The sequence below is a fragment of the Panicum virgatum genome, chromosome 4K (assembly GCF_016808335.1).
Source record: "Panicum virgatum strain AP13 chromosome 4K, P.virgatum_v5, whole genome shotgun sequence".
Lineage (NCBI taxonomy): Eukaryota > Viridiplantae > Streptophyta > Magnoliopsida > Poales > Poaceae > Panicum > Panicum virgatum.
In genome coordinates this window covers 768,282-787,317 of record NC_053139.1, presented here as the reverse complement: position 1 = coordinate 787,317, position 19,036 = coordinate 768,282, and the positions used below count along the sequence as shown (strand labels likewise).

Genomic DNA, 19,036 nt, shown 5'->3' with positions numbered 1-19,036 from the left:
TGGGTGAATATTCTTTGCAATCGTTTCACTCTATCTGTTTGTGTCTAAACTTGAAGATAATAATCTACCAAACACAGTTCTTTGATTCTATTATGAATTTGTTTCGCTGCTGCCTGTTCTGTTATTCGCGTTGTGCGCGAAGGATAATTTGCAAATTTGGCCAAATTCAGATTCCGTAGGAAGTAGATGACCAAATTTGGTCTGAATAAGGCCAAATTTAGATTCCGTAGGAAGTAGATGACCAAATTTGGTCTGAATAATTTCCATATTACCGCGTCGTCCAGGCTCGCTGCCTGGTGGGCCCTTCACCCCATCCCCCCTCATCTCTCTTTCCCCCGTTCCCCTCTCTTCTCACTTCGTCGTCCTTCCCTGCTCCCCGCCGGCGAGGACTGTGCGAGCAGCGGCGCCCTTCGCCACGTCTTCGCCGGGCCCTTTGCCGGCGACGAGCACCCCACCAGGTATGCCCGCCCCTTGCCTACCCTTACTCCACCGCTGCCCCCAGCTTCCCCTACCACGGCCACAGCCCGCCGCTTGCCGCCAGTTGGCCATCGCCTCTTCGCCGGGACTCAGGAGCACCGTCGCCTTCTCCGTCTCCGGGGCTCGCGCCCGAGATCCTCCGCGGCGGGCTGCGGTGAGCAGCCGCGCGGTGCGTGAAGAATCACAGCAGTGGGGGCACGCGGGTAATGATGGCGGGGAGGACCTGGGGGAGGCGCTCGACAGGACGCGGCAGCTCGTGGAGTGCGCCATGTTCGCGGCCGTCGCTGGACTCGCCTACTTCCTCAGCAATTCTCTCGCCATTGAGGTCTGCTTCCTTCCTTCTGCCCATTGTCTGTCTATTTTGTTGAACCCATTTATGTATGGGAATGCTGGTACTTGCCTCTTCAAAGAGTCAAATTTAATGTTTTTTCTTTGCTGATGCAGAACTATTTCAGTTGCTTTTTTCCATTGCCGATAGTCATCTCCTCCTTAAGATGGGGACTAGAAGCCGGCAGGAAAACTGTGGTAAGTCCAATTATATTGTTCACTTAATCTATTCTTTTGCCAAATTTATATAGCTGTTTCTTGAAATGCATCACCAGGTGGCTACTGTTTTACTGCTATTCACATTATCTGGCCCTGTAAAAGCATCTACTTATCTGGTACGTAAAATTCTTCCTTATGAGTTAGCAGGTGCAGTGGCAACTGTGTGGCTAAAACATCAAAAACTAACTATTGCCATATTACCTTAAAGTCAAGCATCAGGTCTGCTGTTGACTTGGGTGCTTTATTGGCAAAGCCAACAATGAAATGAATAATATGCATACCCTTCAAGGAGAACAGTTAGCAACACTTGTTACCAAAAAGTATACATTGTTTGCCATAAAAGATCTCCTAGATTAACACCTTCAAGCAGCAACAGTTGGGTTTGTCTATCATCTAGCGGAAGTATCTCTTGTATTATTCCAGTTATGATTTTGTATATGACTAATTGACTATCAATTTTCTCCTTAATGTATGTTACATTTTAACTACTTATATGTGTGAGATTAAAGAATACAATGATTCTGCATTCAGGTGGAATTGCACTTTTATTCCTCTCACACATTCCTTGCACTTTTGTGCAGCTTATGCATGGAGTAGTTGGTCTCATCATGGGTACTGTTTGGAGGTGAGAAGTATTATGGTTAAATATTGAAGCTTCTGCTTTCACCATTGGCTTCCTTCACCAGCTATATCTACTTGTAGATTTGTGCACTGGTGTCTGCATGCAAGTGATAACATTCTTTCCTTTTCTGTCATCAGATTGGAGACCAATTGGATTGTTTCCATCATCCTCTGCTCCATTGTAAATTCTCCCATCTTTGTTTTAGTTATCTTTTTGACCCATATGGATTGTACATGACATCTTCGTAAACAACTAAACATCGTGAGCTTTGGGTCTGAACCTGTAGCCTCACTATGATACAAAGTTTTTCTATAGAGTTATTCAGGCATAAACCTACATTTCTACATATAACTAAATCAAATTAGTCAAGCTTACTTGCAAATATTATTAATCTTGGTGCTAGTTCTTGTGATAAATATACGGAGCCTTTTAAAATGAGGTGTAAATTGCACAGATGGTCCTTAAACTTGTCCCAGGATGTTATCAAGGTCCCTAAACTTGTTATTTATGCCACACGAGGTCTGAATGTTGATCTTACCTACCCAGCATGGGTCAAGAACTGTCAAATCATCATAAACATATGAATTTAAATGCTAATTGTGGAGATTTAGACCTCACACTTAACAACTTTAGGGGACCAAGTCTGCATTTTAATTTTTAAGATCTTTTGGAATTTGAATGATACTTTGGGAGAAGTTTAAGAACCACGTGGATTTTACTCTTTAAATCAGAGCCAACCCTGTAGCTTTTGTCAGGATGAGAACATGAACGAGTGAAACTTCAACATTGTGTAAGAGGCATGGTGACCTGGTGGATACTGTTTATTGGTGCTGGTCAAAATTATATCAAAATTGCTGAGATTAAGTAGAAACAAACTGCTACTTTTTTAAAGGGTAAGAAGTAAACTAATATTACCAGTCACTTTTCCTTACCAGTTTCATAAGATTGAATTCTGAATTTCTTTGGAAATTTAGTCAAGTGATCTCCGAAATTGCATCGATCTATGTTATTATTTTAGAGCATGGAACAAACTGAGTCTAATGCTACAATTTGTGTTATAGGTCCGTGCCCTGGGAGCTTGTGGTTATGTGCTAGTGTCATCATTTCTAATAAGAGAGAATATTCTCGCATTGGTACATATACTCATTTCTACTTCCTATTCAGCATTAAGAGTAGATGGGACAAAAAGAATTGGTTTGTTCAGTAACTTGTACTCTTTTTCAGATAACGGTTAATATCCATGCTTCCTTGACATATATCCTGGCAGCAGCTGGTGTGAACACAATTCCTTCCATGGATGCAATATATGTATTATTTGGGACACTGGTAATTCCTGACCTGATAAGCTGCACTTGTTAAACAAGCTATTTCCAATTTTAACTTTTGCTTTTTCTATTGCAGCTTCTACTTAATTGCGGATTCTTCGTCTTCCTCCTGCATGTATTGTATACAGTATTCCTGACGAAGCTTGGCATAAAGCCGGCACTGAGGCCACCGAGATGGCTGGACAAAGCAATGTGAATTTAGGAGCTAGGAACAGAAGGTCACCGTAGTGACTCTTTTACTAATCTTTGGAAGTGTGGATGGGAGCTTGCACTCGGACAGAACCTGTAAAATGAGTTCTCTTGTCTAACCTTCTGGGTGCATGATTCTTGTTGGCCCAACATATATTTCTAGTAGATCTGTAACAAACCATAGAATACATGTATGTCATTTCCTATGTTTTAAGTCAGGTCAGAGTTACCAACAAGATTTTCTCTTGACGCTGATATCTCATTGATTCTATTGACTGATTGCTCTACCTAATTCAGTTGTCAAGAGCTGTGGTGCAAATGCAACAGGCAAGAAGATATGGATGGGATTATGGGTGTCACTTGTCCATTAGGATCTTGTTCAGCATTAGTACGTCAACTCGTGTAGAAGGCGTATTTTCCACGTCAGGCCCCGGACCCAGCGCTACGCGAACCAAACTCGAAAACGTAAAAGCAGCAGGGGCAGGCGCGCGTAATTGCTCCGCTTCGTTCAGGCAGTAGCGGCTTTTCGAATCGCTTCGGCTCTTCTCCCCCGCCGCCGGCTCGAATCCTTCAGCCTTTGAATGGCGGAGGCGGAGGCGGAGGCGGAGGCGGGGACGGGGGCGGCGGAGCTGTGCTGCATCTCGCACGAGTTCGACCGCGCCGCTCGCCGGAACTCCGCTCGCCTCGCCGTCATCCACGCGGCGGCCTCCGGCGGCGACGGCGAGGAGCGCCGCTTCACCTGCGGGGACCTCCTCGCCGCCGTTGCCTCGCTGTCCCGCCGCATCGCGGCCGCGCTCGCCGGCCCTTCCTCCGACCCCCGCGAGCGCTCAGGTGCGTCGACCGTGGTGCCCGCTCGGTCGTTTGTGCTGCTTGTTCGTCCCCCCTTCTGTAACTTCATGTCTGATGCTGACGAATTCGGAACGAACCCTAGGATCTCGCGGCGGCGCCGCGGTGCCGAGGGTCGTCGGGGTGCACGCCTTGCCGTCAGTGGAGTACGTCGCCGCCGTCCTCGCCGTGCTCAGGTGCGGCGAGGCGTTCCTGCCGCTGGACCCGGCGTGGCCGGAGGAGAGGGTGTTGTCGGCCGTCTCCGAGTCCAACGCGGCGCTCCTCGTGTCGTCGGTTGGGTCGCGAGGAGCCTGTCCTGTGTTTGAGAGCTGCCCTTGCCCTGTTCTGCACTTGGGCGCTGACATCCGGCAATGGTCTCGGGACGAAAATGGTGGAGAGGACCTTGCCTGGCCGTGCGAGCGCGAAAGGCCCCGGAAGTTCTGCTACGTGATGTTCACCTCTGGCTCATCTGGGAAGCCCAAGGGCGTTTGTGGCACCGAGAAAGGTAAGCTGTGCCCTTGTTGGAGCTTGGTTGCTTCAGCTCTGTTGAGTGCATAATCTTGTGCAGATGTTGATAAACCTTATCCCTTTTCTTTCTCGTTGTTCTTACTTTGACATTTTGAATGAATAGGTCCCAGCCTTGTTTCTAATTGTTAAGTGTAACCCTTGAAACAATTAGTCTACTATTTGTTCACCGTTATGATTGTCTTATGGTAATGTGATGTCTTGTTCAGTCAATTCTAGTTGCCCTATTGTTTAGTACTCTAGTTGGACCAGTTACGCAGATGCATACCTGAAATTTAGAATATTTGTGACCAGTGGTGAAGCAGTATGTCCCATAGTATAGGGTTTATTTGTTTGCCATGGCATGATCTTTTGCCATTTCAGATTGTATTTCTAGGTTCACTTTGAGCAGCCATCTTATGGACACTTGTTTCTTTTGCTACCATGTCATAGGTCTTCTCAATCGCTTTTTGTGGATGCAAAGAAGGAATCCTTTGTGTTCAGATGATGTGTTGTTGTTTAAGACATCTATCAGCTTTGTTGACCATCTACAGGAGTTCCTTTCTGCGGTGTTGACTTGCACAACACTTGTCATTCCTCCTCCCAGTGAGTGGAGAGCTAATCCAGCATCCTTGGCTAACTTGATTAAGGTTGCATGGATCTTTTCCCTAAAGAAACACTGATACACTTATTTTGGTGGAAATAGCAGGGAATACAAAAACATATACTGCTTTCGCGCCAATTAGGCTTATCACAAAATGTTTCACCCAATGTTTAGCATGCCTGCTTGTCTTTGACACGTACAGTGGGAGAGTCTTCTACAGGAACTTTGCTAATATATGCATATTCTAAATTTGACTACAAGTTAGTTTTCATGTATTGAGTTATGTTTGGGAATGATAAGCTAGATTTGTCTTGAAGAATAATTTCATAAAGTGTACCTTTTCTATATTAGTATACATATATTAGAAAAAAGTATAGTCAAAGTTGTGGTTTGTAGACCATATAGACATCTGGAATGTCACTTATTTGAAACTGGAGGGAGTACAATGCCTACTAGTCCCTTTATTCGTTTTTGCATTGCACTGATATTTTCCTCCATCTTACTTGGTCATCGTAGGTTTACCGGATATCAAGGATGACTTTGGTTCCATCACTTATGGAGATAATACTACCTGACCTGGCAAAAATACTTTCTGGTAGTTGTAACCCACTTAGGATCCTAATATTTAGCGGGGAACTTCTGTCCGTCTTGTTGTGGAAGAGGGTCTATGAAGTTCTGCCAGAGACTACTATCATAAATCTGTACGGAACAACGGAGGTGATGATATTTCTATTGTTTCAGATGAAATTGAGGCAATTTTTTGGGCTGGCATGCAGTTGTGGCTAGATATTCTTAACATCACTATGAAAAGTTTTTTTGTAATATCTTCTTGTAGTGTTAGGCTTGTGGCCAGGAGTGCTTTGGTCACTTCTTTGGTTTTACTGCATTTATTCTATACTGCTATTTTCCACTAATATTCTAATATGAGAGCATGTCTAGATTGACCAACGAAGTCAAGTCAATTATAAATATTGTCATTAAAAACTCTAGTATCTAATTTCCGTTAAATGTATTTTCGTGGTTCTGTTTGACGATATATTCACAGTGTGATAACATCATACTGCACTTATGTTTCAGGTTTCTGGTGACTGTACATTCTTTGATTGCAAAGATTTGCCTATGATTTTGGAGCGAGAAGAACTAAGCAGTGTACCAATTGGATTTCCTATTTCAAATTGTGAGGTTTCTCTTGTCACTGAAGATGGACTAGCAGATGAAGGTGAAATATCTGTCAGTGGAGCATGCTTGTTTTCTGGATATTTATCTGATCCCACGACAAGTAACTGCCCTGGCAACGATGAATTTTTAGCATACTACAAAACAGGTGACTTTGCTCGACGCCTAAAGACAGGTCAACTTATTTTCCTTGGGAGAAAGGACCGTACTGTTAAGACTTATGGGCAGCGTTTCTCACTGGAGGAGGTAGAATCCATCTTAAGGGAACATCCTGATGTCAATGGCGCCGCTGTTACTTTTCAAGGTAATGGATCTCTGGATTTTAAGGCATACCTGATACTGAAGAGTAACAATGAATTTTCAAAATATACTCAACGTTGTAGTCGATTAAATTCTTCTCACGATATCATGGCACCACTTCGAAGTTGGCTCATAACGAAGCTTCCACTAGTTATGGTTCCAAGGCTCTTTATCCCCGTGAAATCATTACCTTTGACTTTATCAGGAAAGATTGACTATGCAAAGTTATGTAGCTTGGAGTGTGCCTTGGAACCTTGTGAAATTGAGTCAGAAAGCAGTCCAGATGATGCTCATATGCAAGTTATCAAAAGGGTCTGTCCTTATCCTCAACTATTGTTGCTATATTCTTACCCTTTCTCCTAAGAAACAAATTGTTAATTTTTCCATTTAATTTCCGTGATTATTTTGTGTATACTATTATCCATGAGTTATTGATATCAATTATAATCTGAAATAGGCATTTTCTGATGCCCTACACGTTGATGAAGTTTCCGAGTATGATGACTTCTTTGCCTTGGGCGGTAATTCAATTTCCGCTGCACATGTGGCTCACAAGTTGAAGATCGACATGAGACTGCTTTATATCTATACCACCCCTTCTAAGCTTTTGCATGCTTTATTTGTGGAGAGCAGTCATGTAGTTTCTCCTACTCATGAGTTTCACAACAAGAAGAGGTTCAAAGTATCCGCAAGCATATCAGGCTCCTTTGATCCAGTTTCTGCAAATTTGGATAATAACTTTCATGGCAAAGGGAATACAAATGAAGAGGGCACACACGATCACTTTGTGGGGAATAATGTAAATAAAACAGCTGGCCAGCTTAATAAAAATATGACTTATGATAGATATCAGGCAAAAGATGAAAACCTCTGCTCAGGTACATGCTCGAATGATGGAATTTTCAGTGGCACCCCATCATCACCATGGATCCTAAATTTTTCTTTACAAAAGAAATGGTCTTTTGGTCGTTGCAATAGATTTATGCATGGTTCTGAAGGGCTCCTACAAGTTGAAGATATTTGCACATCTATGTCATACAACAAAAGAGATTACCTCATGAAGCTTTGGGACGTTCCTCTGGATTCATGTGTTGATGCCTCACCTTTGCTTGTCGTGAACAATGGGATGATGAACATTTTTATTGGTTCTCATTCTCAATTGTTTCTCTGCGTTGATGGTTGTAGGTGAGAAGTTACATGAAATATAATGTTTCCTTCAATCGGGATCCAGTGTACCTCATCTACTGTAAAGCCTTTCTTTCTTTTAGCTTATGCTACTCATCATTTGATTCATTTAAATTTGATTTGATGAGAAAATTGTCCATCTGCTTTGTGATCACTGACTTTTGGTAGAACTTCCTCAACTTTTGCAGCGGTTCAGTGAGGTGGAGTGTCAAATTGGAAGGTCGTATTGAGTGTTCTGCCACTGTAACTGGTGATTTCTCAGAGGTAACCTAACTCTTGAACTTCACCCTCAGAAATATTGTCCAATTTATCAAGCATTGTGACAGTTCATGCATATATTTTGTACAGGTTGTTGTTGGATGTTATAATGGGAAAATTTACTTCATTGATATGTCTACAGGAAAACTATCCTGGACCTATCAAACTGATGGGGAGGTACTTTGACCTGGAAAACTTTTCTTTTTTTCATAGAATATTTAGTTTCAGTGTGTTTCAGTTCTCCAATTGCTGTAAAATGTTTAGTCTCAGTGTGTTGATAACACAGTTGACATGCTGTGAAGGTTATGTAATGACCATTTTGATATTATCATAAAATATGTAATGATACCTATTCTGAAAAGGAGCACCTTAAACAATGTTCATTTTACAACGAACGATACTGTTACCATCTCATGTTTCAAATTAGGGAATCTTTTTTCAGGTAAAAATGCAACCAGTTGTGGACAGGATGAGGAACTTAATATGGTACTTCAATAACCTTTTCCTTTTCACTTTCATCCACTATGCATGAGTATTCAGCGTGTTTCCTGCTATATGTATTCTTGGTGAAAACATATTTATTTGCACAATATAAATGTCTAGTTTTCTGTGGATATCAATGATCTATCCAGTTTAACCTCTTCTATCAGGCACGTAGCATATGTTAGAGTAGTGTAGATGTATATTCTGGCCCATGTAGGCCTTTTGGCTTATAGGCCCAACCTGTGTATATGTAACCCTAACACTGAGCAATCCATCCATCTGGTCATTCTTCCCTAACATGGTAACAGAGCCAGCCATGGTTCTCTCCCCCGACGCCGCCGCCGTTTCTTCTGCCGCCGGTGATTCCTTCGCTGTCCGCCGGCGGACCTGACCGGATCCGGTGCTACGGTGTCATACTCATACCTCCCTCCCCTACCCTGCTTCGCGCCGCCGGTTGGGGCAGCGTCACGCTCCTCTGCTTCAGGCCGCCGTCCTCTCCGTCGCACGGTCCCTGCCTGTCGCGCGGCCTGCGTCCGTGCCATCTGCGCTCGTCGAGCGGCGCTCGTCCGCGCCGTCCGCGGCCGTCACCGCCCGTCGCGGCCCGTGGCGGCGCCCGTCCTCTTCGCGCTGCCGGTTGGGGCGGCGCCCGTCTGCTCCGGGTCGTCGGCGCCCTCTCCTTCTTCTGTGTTGCTGCCATGGGGTCCTCTGCTGCTCCGTTCAGCGCCCTTTCGTTTGGGTCTCCCGGTCTGGATGTGAAGCTAGATGGCTCCAACTACAGAGAATGGGCCTTCTCCCTCAAGATGCTGCTGAAATGGGGTGGTTCTGCTTCTCGTCTCACCGATGCTCCTCCTGCAGCTACTGCTACCAATGAGGAGATACAAGCTTGGAATCTTAGTGATGACCGTGTGATGGCCATCATCTGCATGAGTACTGATCTCAGTATTCGCTCTTGTCTTGAGGATCACAAGACTGCCAAAGAAATGTGGGATTACTTGCAGAGTCGCTACCAACAAAGCAGCTCAGCCCTTCGCTATTCACTTCGTCAGAATCTTCAGCATCTTCAGCAGCAGAACATGTCAATTGAGGAGTACTATGCTGCCTTCAACAAGATATCAAGTCAAATTGCCTCCATGGTACCTAAGCCTTCTTCCTTGTGCACCACTTGTACTCCAGTCTGGACTGCCAGGGAGACATATGATGCGCAGGACACTATGTTTGATTTTGTGATGGGTCTGCGATCTGATTTTAAACCTATCCGTGTTCAACTTTTGGGGCGACCAACCCTTCCCACTCTCTCTGAGACGTTATCTGCTCTCATGGCTGAGGAAACCCGGCTTAAGTCTCTTGCTGCACACTCCATGGTGTCTGAGCAGCACTTTGTTCTGGCTGTTCCTCCTTTACCTGTTGAAGTTGAAATTGCCGCAGCAACCTCCTCTAAGAAGGTTTCTCAGAAGACTCCCTGTAGTCACTGTGGGAAGACCACTCATCCAGATTCCAGGTGTTTCAAAAAGTATCCTCACCTCCTTGCTGAAATGAGAGACAAACGTGCTGCTTCCCGTAGAGGATCACATGCAGCACCTTCGAGCACACCGGGGCCTTCACTTCAGTTCTTAGCACCAGCTGCAATGCCTCAGTGTCTACAACAATCAGCCCCCCAATACCAGCTGTTCCCCCAACACTTAGTGCCACAACAATCAGCAGTTAGTGCTCCTCAGTTCCAACAGCAACCCAGCAGTACTATGCCTGCTCCACTCAGTGCTTATACGTCCCAAGCATCCTTGTCATCGACATCACAGTCAGGTACTAATTTTTGGGTGTTGGATTCGGGCGCCTCTTTTCACATGACTTCAAATTCCTCTGTCTTGGATTCTTGTCGGCCTCTTTCACATTCTCGTCCTGTTCAGACTGCTGATGGTAACCTTTGCCATGTTACCCATCAAGGCAATCTGAATAGCTCTCAGTTTTCTGTCTCTGATGTTTCTCTTGCGCCAAAACTTTCCATGAATCTAATCTCAGTTGGCCAACTTGCTGATCTGAACTATGTCGTTGTTTTTTATGACACTTCTTGTTGTGTTCAGGATCGGCGCACCCGAGCTCTTCTTGGTACTGGCCGTCGCCATAAGAGCTCATCCGGTCTCTACATCCTTGATCATCTTCAGCTGCCACCTTCTGCATTGCCACCAGCGTCTTCTCCACCATCATCCTTCGCTTCTGCTGCAGCCACCTTTCCTCAATGGCATCACCGTTTAGGTCACTTGTGTGGTTCACGTCTGTCTACCTTCGTTAAGCAGGGGGTCCTTGGTCATGTATCTGTGGATTCTTCTTTTGAATGTACTGCCTGTAAACTTGGGAAACAGATTCAACTCCCATATCCATCTAGTGATTCTAAGACTACTTAGCCTTTTGCTCTTGTACATTCTGATGTATGGGGCCCTGCTCCTTTTGTTTTCAAAGGTGGTCACAAGTATGTCATTTTCATTGATGATTATTCTCGCTATACTTGGATTTATTTCATGAAGCATCGTTCTGAGCTGTTGTCTATTTATAAATCCTTCGCTCAAATGGTTCATACTCAGTTTACCTCTTCTATTCGCATTTTTCGATCTGATTCAGGGGGGGTATCTATCCACTGCTTTTCGTGAATTTCTTTCTTCTGAAGGAACTTTGCCTCAGCTCTCTTGTCCTGATGCTCATGCTCAAAATGGAGTGGCTGAGCGTAAACATCGCCATATTCTTGAAACTGCACGGACTCTTCTCCTTTCTTCTTTTGTGCCAACTCACTTTTGGGCTGAAGCTGTTTCTACTGCTGTTATCTCATCAACCTTCAGCCCTCCATTCGTCTTCAAGGGAAAAGTCCTGGAGAAATCTTGCATGGGTCACCTCCTAAATATGCTCATCTTCGTGTTTTTGGTTGCACATGTTATGTTCTTCTTCCTTCTACTCAGTCCACAAAATTGATAGCTCAGTCTGTTGAGTGTGTTTTTCTTGGTTATAGTCTTGAACATAAGGGCTACCGCTGTTATGACCCCTCCGCTTGCCGTATTCGCTTCTCTCGTGATGTCACCTTTCTTGAAAACAAACCCTACTTTCATTCATCCACTCCTCCGTCATCATGTAATGCACCTCCGTCCTTTCTTTTTCTACCACCTTATGACTTTGTCAATCCACATGAACCAACTCCACGTCCTGTTTCCACACCATCAAGTCCACCTGAATCAACACCACCACCTCCACTTCCCTCTGTTACTCCTTTTCCTTTTCATTATCGTCGTCGTCCCCGTGCACCTTCTTCTACCACCACTCCTCTCTTAGCTGATGATTCTTCTTCTGGCTCACATTATAATCTCAGGGATCATTCTGCTATTCAAATCCCTAATCGGTATGGTTTTCCCACTGCTGGTGTAGTCTGTGAGCCATCTTCTTATCAGGAAGCTCTTCAACTTCCTGCTTGGCGTGATGCTATGTCTGCTGAATTACAAGCTTTGCACCGCACTGGTACTTGGGAGATTGTTCCATTACCTTCTCATGTCGTTCCCATCACCTGTAAATGGGTGTACGTTTTAAGACCAAAGCTGATGGCTCCATTGAAAGGTACAAAGCCTGTCTGGTTGCTCGAGGTTTTCAGCAATCCCATGGTCGCGATTATGAGGAGACATTTGCTCCTGTTGCCCACATGACCACAGTCCGTACTCATTGCTGTGGCTGCCAGTCGTTCATGGAAAATCTCTCAAATGGATGTTAAGAATGCTTTTCTTCATGATGATTTGCAAGAAGATGTCTATATGCATCCACCACCAGGGGTTCAACTTCCTTCTGGCTATGTTTGTCATCTGCGGCGTGCTCTTTATGGTCTCAAGCAAGCCCCTCGTGCATGGTTTGCACGTTTCAGTTCAGTGGTTATTGCTGCAGGTTTCACTCCCAGTGACCATGATCCTGCTCTCTTTGTTCACACCTCTTCTCGTGGACGTACCTTAATTCTGCTTTATGTTGATGATATGCTGATCACTGGAGATGATCCGGACTACATTGCTTTTGTCAAAGCACGCCTTTGTGACCAGTTCATGATGTCTGACTTGGGCCCTCTTAGCTATTTTCTGGGCCTTGAGGTTGAATCAACTGCTGCTGGTTATTATCTTTCTTAGGCCAAGTACATTCGAGATCTTCTTACTCGTTCTGGCCTCACTGATACTCGGACTGTTGCTACTCCTATGGAACTTCATCTTCATTTGAAGTCATCAGATGGTTCTCCTCTGGATGATCCGACAAGGTACCGTCATCTAGTTGGCAGTCTTGTCTATCTCACTGCTACCAGACCGGATATTGCCTATGCAGTCCACATTCTCACTCAGTTTGTGAGTTGTCCTACCACAGTTCACTATGCTCATTTGCTTAGGGTATTGCGGTACTTGAGAGGTACAGCTTCTCATCGTCTTTTTTATGCCACATCCAGTCCACCAACACTGCATGCTTATTCAGATGCTACTTGGGCAAGTGATCCTGTTGATCGACGATCTGTCACTGGTTATAGTATTTTTCTTGGTGGCTCGCCAGTGGCATGTAAGTCCAAGCGGCAAACTGCAGTTTCTCGGTCTAGTGCTGAGTCTGAACTACGAGCCCTTGCCACAACAACTGCAGAAATTATTTGGCTTCGTTGGCTGTTGGCTGATTTTGGTGTTGATTCTGCTCATCCTACTATTCTCCGCTGTGACAACACTAGTGCTATTCAAATTGCCAACAATCCAGTCAAGCATGAACTCACTAAACATATCGTTGTTGATGCCTCCTTCATAAGATCACATTGTCAGTTGTCTACTGTTGATCTTCAGTACACACCTTCTGAACTTCAGCTTGCTGATTTCTTCACCAAGGCTCAGACTAGGGATCAACATCAATTTCATGTATTCAAACTAAATACATCAATTTCATGTATTCAAACTAAATGTATCTGACTCTGTAATTTCACAGCCACCTTTAGTTTGAAGGGGGGTGTTAGAGTAGTGTAGATGTATATTCTGGCCCATGTAGGCCTTTTGGCCTATAGGCCCAACCTGTGTATATGTAACCCTAACACTGAGCAATCCATCCATCTGGTCATTCTTCCCTGACAGCATAAAATGTGCACAGAATACCACAGCTGAAATCTTTTTTATTTAATAACAGTGCCGTGAATATTTCACAGGTGTGGCTCCTATGACCATTACTTATATGCATTAAATTACAAAGACCATTGCTGCACTTACAAAATTTCTTGTGGTGGAAGCATTTATGGTTCTCCTGCTATAGACATGGTACTGGTTCACAGTAAGTGTATTTATTGAATATATGCTGATGGGCTCTATTAATCTTGTGTCATCTATTGCCTCCTTGCAGGCACAAAACATAATCTATGTCGCATGTACGAGTGGCCTTGTGACTGCAGTATCATTTGAGGTGATTTAAGATATACTTTTGTAACTTTATAAGGCACAAGCACACTTGTTTCTTTTTCCCTCCTCACTAGTATGTTGTTGGTTCATGGGATGTCTTCACGATTCAGCAAAACATGATAATACAAAGGAGTAGATTAATAACATTTCAACATTAAATGTTTGGAATTTTCACCGATTTCTTTTTATGGAGCAGGAACCATCATTCAAGATGGTTTGGCAATACGAAGCTGGTGCACCAATTTTTGGTTCCCTCGCCTTAGATCATCAAAGTGGAAAAGGTATTTCAACAAACATTTGACATTCATATCATGGAATATATCCAGACATACTATTATACTTTATTTCACAGTAAACAAGTCATTAGTATGCAATACCTTAGCATCAATAAGAACTACATTGCATTGAATGTTGTAGTTCTACTCTGTGCCGATCAAGCATCTTTTACTGGTTATATGCCATCATATATAAGGGTGGCAGGGTAAATCCTTGTAGGATGCTGTTGCTGACTTGCTGTTTCCTCCCATTGCACCATATTAACTGAGCCTCTATATATTTCACAACAAAAGGTCATTTGTATGCAATGAGAACTATATTGCATCTAATGTTGTAGGGCAACTATGCGTTGATCAAGCTTCATTTATATATCAAGATTTGAATATAGATGCCATCTTTTTCATACCTCCTGCCAACACAGGGTGTGCTATACTTCTATATATTTTTATGTTCTATGTGCAGACATGTCTTTTTTTTTTGCTGGTTACTACACTTGCAACATGCAGTTATTTGCTGCTTGGTGAATGGCCTAGTTATCGCATTGAACTCACAAGGCATTATTATTTGGAAGGTAACTCCCCCCCCCCCCCCCCCCCCGCTACCTTGCTGTGTTTTTGTAGCCAGAGGAAATACATATGTACAGTTGACTATGAAAAAGGAGCTACTGAAGCCACACATATCAACTATGTCACATTGAACTAATTTGGCCGTATATCGCACGGCTTCAATGAGAAAGAGGAAAAATTATTCACTCTGATATTGCCACATTTCATCTTATTTTCATTCACTGATATTGCCTCAGTTCATCTGATTTTCTTGTGTTGTGCGGTCTCAACATATTTATTTGTGTCCAAAGTCATAACTTGCTATTAAAATCTAGGCAACTGTTGGCGGTCCTATTTTTGCTGGTGCATGTTTGTCGTCCACCCTCCCCTATCAGGTGTGGTATCTGTTTATATGCACTTTGAACAATCACTTCATTTATAGTATGGATCTTTTATCTTATGTTCGTATAGTTCTTTCAGTCTTAAGTGTGTATTATTCAGATTGTAATTTTTAAAGAAAACATTTGTTTTGACACTACAGGATTGAGGTTACTGCATTGACAATTTTATGTGTTCCCAGTTTGAATGAAACTAAGCAATTCTTTTGCATTATGTCACTGATAGGTGCTCATACCTTCCCGGGATGGCAGTTTATACTCTTTTGATGTTGTAAGTTTTGATTTCCTTGTACCTTTTAATTTAGTAACTAATGAATCATGCATGTTAAAGAGTTTGCTTCATATTTTTCAACTTGTCAATCTATATATTTTTTTAAAAACACTTGTCTGAGCCAATTAAGTGGTTCTTATGGTGTTTTTCGAATAACAGGTAGAGTAAAGGTTATCTTCACAGTAAGTGTTACCTAGAAATTTAAGATAATTTTGTTTTAGCATCCATAAATCCATAAGATGGAAGTTTTTCATGCATTTTGGTACAAGTTCTTTTGGGCTTCTTGTTCGTTTCATTTAGTATTGTAGGGGGTTTCCCCTACCTTTTTCCTGTTAAAAAGATCCATTATGTGAAGTGTTTTTTCATTTACAACTTGTTGCAGACTTCCGGTGCTCTTCTTTGGGTATACAATGTTGGGGATCCAATTACTGCATCTGCCTTTGTTGATGAGATGTTAACATCAGAGTCATCCGGGCAATCTGAGAGGTACTGAACTTACTGGTTGGGTAGTCATTAGCTCAGCTATTCAATGCAATTATGCAAATGAAATGACATGTCTGCCTTTTCTTTTCAGATATGCTTGTGTCTGCACGAGTTCTGGGAGGGTCCATGTCATCAGGATTAGAGCTGATGCTAAGCAGGAGCAAGCTGGTGAAGGTGTTAAGTATGAGGAGTTGGTCCAAGGATTGGCGTCCATTGATCTTCCAGGCGACATATTTTCATCACCCTTGATGATCGGTGGACGCATCTTTGTTGGATGCAGAGATGATCGGTTGCATTGTCTCACGGTCACCACGTAGCTTCAAGTGGATTTTGTTGGAGTTCTGAGGTGATCTAATTTGCCTGCCTGTCTGACCGACATCATGTCTTCTGCGACGAGCCTTTTCTTACTGACAAGGCATCCGGCGCAGCACCGTGCAGGACATGATATGCCCCAACGTGAGTGGCCTGATCATTGGACAATCGATTTAGGGGTGAGTTGAGGCCCCTGCCTCCTGGTGGTTGGATCTCCAATGGTAGCTTTGCATGTCAGCACATGTGACCGGAATGGCCTGCTCGCGATAGAAGTGCAACCTGAAAAGGTCATGGATGAAGTGAGTGCTTGTCGTCCAACCTCACAGTCTCACTGTCATCACGGGACTTGCATTCATCGCTGGGGTCCTGCAGTGCTGTTGAGTCATGCTTTTGTCCCCTGGGTTCTCCAACTTCACCAGTGGTGACGGAATGGAAGTTGACTCTTGCCGGCAGCAATAGGCAGAGGCTGTACAGTTGCTCAGACGACCGGCCTTGTTTGGTTCACACTTGAATTCCTAGTACACACAAGCCGAGAAAAGAATCTGGCATGCATGGAGTGCTAAATGAAGTCTATTTGTAAAACTTTTTCAGAGATGGGTATAATTTTTCACGACGAATCTAATGACGGTAATTAATCAATAAGTGGCTACAGTGATGCTACCGTAATTATTCTCTAATCACGCGTTAAAGGCCTCATTAGATTCTTTAGGGTTTCTAGCGTAGAGTTCTGTAGTTAGTTTTGTAAAATAATTTTGTTTAACATTATAATTAGCGGTTAAAGTTTACTAGTACTCCCTGGCGCGGGTAATCAAACAGGGCCCATGTCCGCTGATAGGCAGAACTGCAGTGTTGTAGCTGTCACCTGGCAGTTTCCTGCTACATCTACTATTTCCTCACAATGTTTTTCTAGTACAATACAATGACCCCTCGAGAAAATGCACGAGTCAAATCACACCCCAAATATAATATGTTCCAGCTTAGATTAGAATTCTGTATATGTTCCCTTGGGAAGGGGTCTGTAAGAAAGTATTGACAGATGTGTTAAGAAACCCCTTATGTCTTGTGCCATTTACTACCTTGGAATGGTGCCAAGATATTATTTTTATTTCTTGGGCGAATTAGAAAACGTTAGTTGCACTCCACATGGGAGGAATAACAGTACGGCTTTATTTTTTGAGAAAAAAATACGGTCTTATTTTCTTTCTTGGTTGGTTAACCAAGTGGTTTCTTGAGGCTTTATAAAGGCTCCTCAAGGCCCAACCAAACATCAGGCCCATTTTCTGTTGTCCAAGCTCACTGAACGAACACCCAACCATCCATCCATCCCCAAAACTAGGGGATTTTAACTTTATACCATTATAACGATCGTCAACTCCTGAGATATTATCTTTGTTTTTACCATTATAGAATCAGCACGGGAGAGAAAAAATCTTTATATTTTTATCACTCTTGCTCGCGTGGCACGCCAGGTCGTCGCTCCAGTGTGGATCCGAGTCAGCACGAGATGGAAAATGACCGTCGATACCACTACCTCCCTCTTTCTTCTCCACCCTGCGCGTCCTGGCCCACAAGCCGTGCTCCTTCGCGGCGGACCTTGTGCCCTGTTGCCCGGCTGGCGCCAGCGCCGACGACGCCGAGTTCGCCCGGTTCAAGATCCACGGCGACTCGGCAAAGTAGGCAGCCACGTGGTGCGTCAGCGTGGGCCCCGCCGACGATCCACGAGGCCATCTCGCCGAGCCGCGCCACGTAGTAGTTCAGCCAGCAACATGCTGCTCCAGCTCCTCCACCCGCGCCTTGAGCATTTCGTTCTCCTCCATCAGCGCCGCCGCTCGCGCCTCCGCCGTCGGCGCCGCGCGGTTGGCGATGGCGTCCTCGATCAGCTTCAGAATCAGCGCCGCGCGGCCCCTGGCGTCCGCGACGTCGGCCGCCGGGGACATCTGCTCCACCAAGACGCCCGCGCACTCCTCCATGCCGCCGCCGTCGGCCCGCGCCGCGGCGCTCGCGCCCCGGGCCGCCGCCGCCTCCCTCTCCCTCGCATGGTGCCGCCGGGCGCGGCACGCCTCCACGGTCGTGTGCACGTCGCGGCCGGACGCGGCAAAGCAGGACTCGAGCTCGCTCGGGCCAAAGTCCGGGAAGACGCGGCGGAGGGCGTCCAGCGGGTCGAAGGCCAGGCACGGCGGCCGCTGCGCCGCCGCGGCGCCCGAGCACGGAGAGAAGCGGCCGTGCTTTGGCGAGGTGGGGTGGCACCGGGAGCACCTCGTCGAGGACGGCAAGCTACGGCGGCGGCCACCACGTCGGAGCTCCACGGGCTGGGGTCGGCGTCCCCCGAGATCATCCCCTCCATGACGCGGCGGCCGAGCGCGTACGTGGAGCGCAGCTTCCTGGTGGAGTCCCTCCGCGGCGAGTTGACGCCTCGTGGCAGCAGCAGGCGGGGATGGGTTCGTGGTGTGCATGCTGGACGAGTGCGGCGAGACGTGGGAGGATACGGAGGACATCGGCGACGCGGCAGTGCTCGTGGACGCAGCAGGCAACGTGGTCGCGTCCACCATGGAGTGCTCTCTGGCTTCTCTTCCTCTTCGTCTTCCCTGCTGCAGGCCGCGCGGTTCCAGGCCCGAGTGGAGAAGAAAGAGGGAGGCAGAGGTATCGACGGTCATTTTCCCTCTGGTGTTGACTCGGATCCACGCTGGAGCGACGACCTGGCGTACCATGCGAGTAAGAGTGGTAAAAATGTAAAGATTTTCTCTCTCCCACTGATTCTGTAATTACAGAATAAAGATGCTATCTCAGGAGGTGGTGACCCATTATATAAAGTTAAAATCCACCCGAAACCA

At 45.1% G+C, this 19,036-nt stretch overlaps 2 protein-coding genes across 18 annotated transcripts; both read left to right on the top strand.

Moving 5' to 3' along the window:
- Nucleotides 1–39: 39 nt before the first annotated feature.
- Nucleotides 40–3,430, top strand: LOC120702379. Its single transcript, XM_039986157.1, has 8 exons — nucleotides 40–802; nucleotides 922–1,002; nucleotides 1,080–1,139; nucleotides 1,605–1,648; nucleotides 1,783–1,825; nucleotides 2,707–2,778; nucleotides 2,870–2,971; nucleotides 3,047–3,430. The coding sequence occupies exons 1-8, from the start codon at nucleotides 461–463 to the stop codon at nucleotides 3,164–3,166; spliced, it is 864 nt and encodes a 287-aa protein (XP_039842091.1). The 5' UTR covers nucleotides 40–460; the 3' UTR covers nucleotides 3,167–3,430.
- A 261-nt stretch (nucleotides 3,431–3,691) lies between these two features.
- On the top strand, nucleotides 3,692–16,996 carry LOC120702377 (putative acyl-activating enzyme 19). 17 transcript variants are annotated; one of them, XM_039986151.1, is made up of 18 exons: nucleotides 3,693–3,990; nucleotides 4,091–4,489; nucleotides 4,942–5,138; nucleotides 5,609–5,809; nucleotides 6,170–6,572; nucleotides 6,774–6,880; nucleotides 7,026–7,753; nucleotides 7,942–8,017; nucleotides 8,102–8,188; nucleotides 8,454–8,497; nucleotides 13,674–13,782; nucleotides 13,865–13,924; nucleotides 14,117–14,201; nucleotides 14,703–14,767; nucleotides 15,077–15,136; nucleotides 15,366–15,410; nucleotides 15,793–15,896; nucleotides 15,985–16,996. In XM_039986151.1, the coding sequence occupies exons 1-18, from the start codon at nucleotides 3,741–3,743 to the stop codon at nucleotides 16,208–16,210; spliced, it is 3,246 nt and encodes a 1,081-aa protein (XP_039842085.1). In that variant the 5' UTR covers nucleotides 3,693–3,740; the 3' UTR covers nucleotides 16,211–16,996. The 17 variants fall into 17 exon arrangements, 8 of the variants coding, with proteins under 8 accessions (XP_039842082.1, XP_039842084.1, XP_039842086.1 ...); XM_039986147.1 differs by having other exon boundaries at nucleotides 6,170–6,880; nucleotides 15,985–16,239; nucleotides 16,322–16,996; XR_005686358.1 differs by having other exon boundaries at nucleotides 3,692–3,990; nucleotides 6,170–6,880; nucleotides 14,534–14,767.
- Nucleotides 16,997–19,036: the final 2,040 nt, after the last annotated feature.